Below are 2,500 nucleotides of genomic sequence, written 5' to 3'. Positions count from 1 at the left end.
AATCAGTATAGATAAGGTGTAGTAACAACGATGCTGTGGCTAGACAGAATGGCTTGTTAATGGGTATTGAGTGCAGTAAATATTTTGTATAGGTTAATGTGACGGACAAATTGTATAGATAGATGTGTGTGTTTGTGTGTGTGTGTGTGTGTGTGGGCGGGGCCGTCACATGTGTGCCAGTAGGCCTGTTACAACTAATCAGAATCCGTGGCAGTCACACCATAATTATGCAGCATTACAAACACTTGTCAAACTTTTGTGCCGCAGCCATTTTATATTAATAATTGCATATTATTGTGTTCTGAGAAGAAAAACCTTTCGATTATAGGTGAAGGAATGAATCGTTTTTATACATTATGTGTGTGTGTGTGTGTGTGTGTGTGTGTGTGTGTGTGTATATATATATATATATATATATATATATATATATATATATATATATATATATATATATATATATATATATCGTATCAGACTAGTTATTGCTAGGAAATGTAAGTAACTGTCTTATATCTATTTATGCAAATGATTCTGTTTATTTATCCCTCTTGAGGTTATGGGCTGACAAACATCTACCTGAGCAAAAGCATCATGAATTATGTTTTATGGATACATGAAGTAACTTGGGTGAAGGAGATTTCTTCTTGTAGCTTCTATCATGTTTTATTCATTTTTATGGAGGGGATATATAGCAAAGTAGAACAAAACCTTAAAGAAAAAGTCAGTCTGATGGTGGCAGTCTCTAGAGAATACGTATAGAATCCCATAGCAAGGCCAAAACAACATTGTAAAGCATCTTATATTGAACGTACCCCCTCATCTCTATTGTCATTTATCTAATGTTCGAAAAATGCCGTTGCTCTGATTTTTTTTTTTTTTTTTTTTTTTTTTTACGTAGGGAAGAGGACCAGCCAAGGGCAAAAAAAGGAAAGTTAGAAAATGGCCCACTTGAGCGCTGGCTCTCTGAGTGTGTTAGTCTGATCTCAATTATGTTGTTTGTGTCATCTTTGCTTCCACTTGCCTTAACCTGGTCTTCACGTAAACATTCTCTACCATTATGCAGTCTGAGAACCCTGAATTTTAGTGTGTTTGCAAATCTACAATGCTTTTTTTCCATCCTGTTTTTCTGCTGCCTGATAATATCCTCTCTGTAATTATAGGATTTTTCAAGGTATATTTCCTGTAATTTTTTTCTGATTCTTCAAAATTTCTGGTGTAGACTAATGGAAGAAGTACTTTCGGCATACACTTTTTTCCCCTGTATGAAAAACAACAAACATTTCCTCTCAGTATTTTGATAATTTCATTCTATTGTTCCCCATTAACCTTTTTTTTTTTTTTTTTCAGATCGCTGGTTACGCCTCATCGCTAACCTCGTGGCGTAAGTAAGCCAGAACTCTCGTTTTGGTACGATCTCCATACTTATCTGTTGTCTTATTGCCTTATTACTGAATTTCTGTAAGTTTAAAGAGCATCGGCAGAAGAATCCGAAGTGTTCCTTTGGTCATGTGCTGTAAGTTGCCTTTAATTAATTCAGCAGCATGGTAAGATCGACAAACCCTAATATGATCGATGTACGTAGTCTCTTTCTTTGGTGTATATTTTTGTGTGTAGTTATTATGTTGCTTTCTCTGTCTTGTGTATATGATATTTCAATTTTCCCTCTATTTCCTTATACTTCATACTTACTTAACTTATTTCCCTGGCATTTCATTACGCTAACATTTCTTAAATTTATTTTCTATATATAATGAAAACTCGTGTGACAAAAAATAAATAAAAAGAAATGTTAGATGATTTTTTTTCCCATAAAATAATACAAAATACAAAATAAAGAGAATGTATGGAAAAAAGAGTACGAGAAAAGAAAAGCACGACACTTACTTTTGGTATGGTTGTTTTGTTTTTGTCAATCTCTATTTCATTTATGTTGTGGCCATTACTTATGTGACATCTTCACCAGACCAAACAAAAGACAGAAAGAATTCAAAACGTGTAGCAATTGAAAATTTGTACCTCGCTAAAACAATATGTTTTTAGTTCAGCAAGTTTTATAAGAGTGAAAGCAAATGAAGTGTAAAGGTTGGAGACAGGAAGCCACATGTCACTACTGGAAGCTAAAAGAAAAAACTTATGTAATATATATTTATATATATATATATATATATATATATATATATATATATATATATATATATATATATATATATATATATATATATATATATATATATATATATATATATATATATATATATATATATATATATATATATATATATATATATATATATATATATATATATATATATATATATATATATATATATATATATATATATATATATATATATATATATATATATATATATATATATATATATATATATATATATATATATATATATATATATATATATATATATATATATATATATATATATATATATATATATATATATATATATATATATATATATATATATATATATATATATAT

General features: G+C 28.8%; 1 protein-coding gene across 1 annotated transcript in view; it reads left to right on the top strand.

The window, feature by feature from the left end:
- LOC123515596 overlaps positions 1-2,500 on the top strand; it is a 291,197-nt gene that overhangs the window by 23,616 nt on the left and 265,081 nt on the right. Inside the window, exon 2 of the mRNA XM_045274373.1 lies at positions 1,348-1,381. Coding sequence (XP_045130308.1) covers positions 1,348-1,381 — 34 coding nt within the window. The remainder of the gene's footprint in view (positions 1-1,347; positions 1,382-2,500) is intronic.

Source organism: Portunus trituberculatus, chromosome 39, assembly GCF_017591435.1.
Source record: "Portunus trituberculatus isolate SZX2019 chromosome 39, ASM1759143v1, whole genome shotgun sequence".
Taxonomy (NCBI): Eukaryota; Metazoa; Arthropoda; class Malacostraca; order Decapoda; family Portunidae; genus Portunus; species Portunus trituberculatus.
This window is presented reverse-complemented; position numbering and strand designations above follow the sequence as displayed.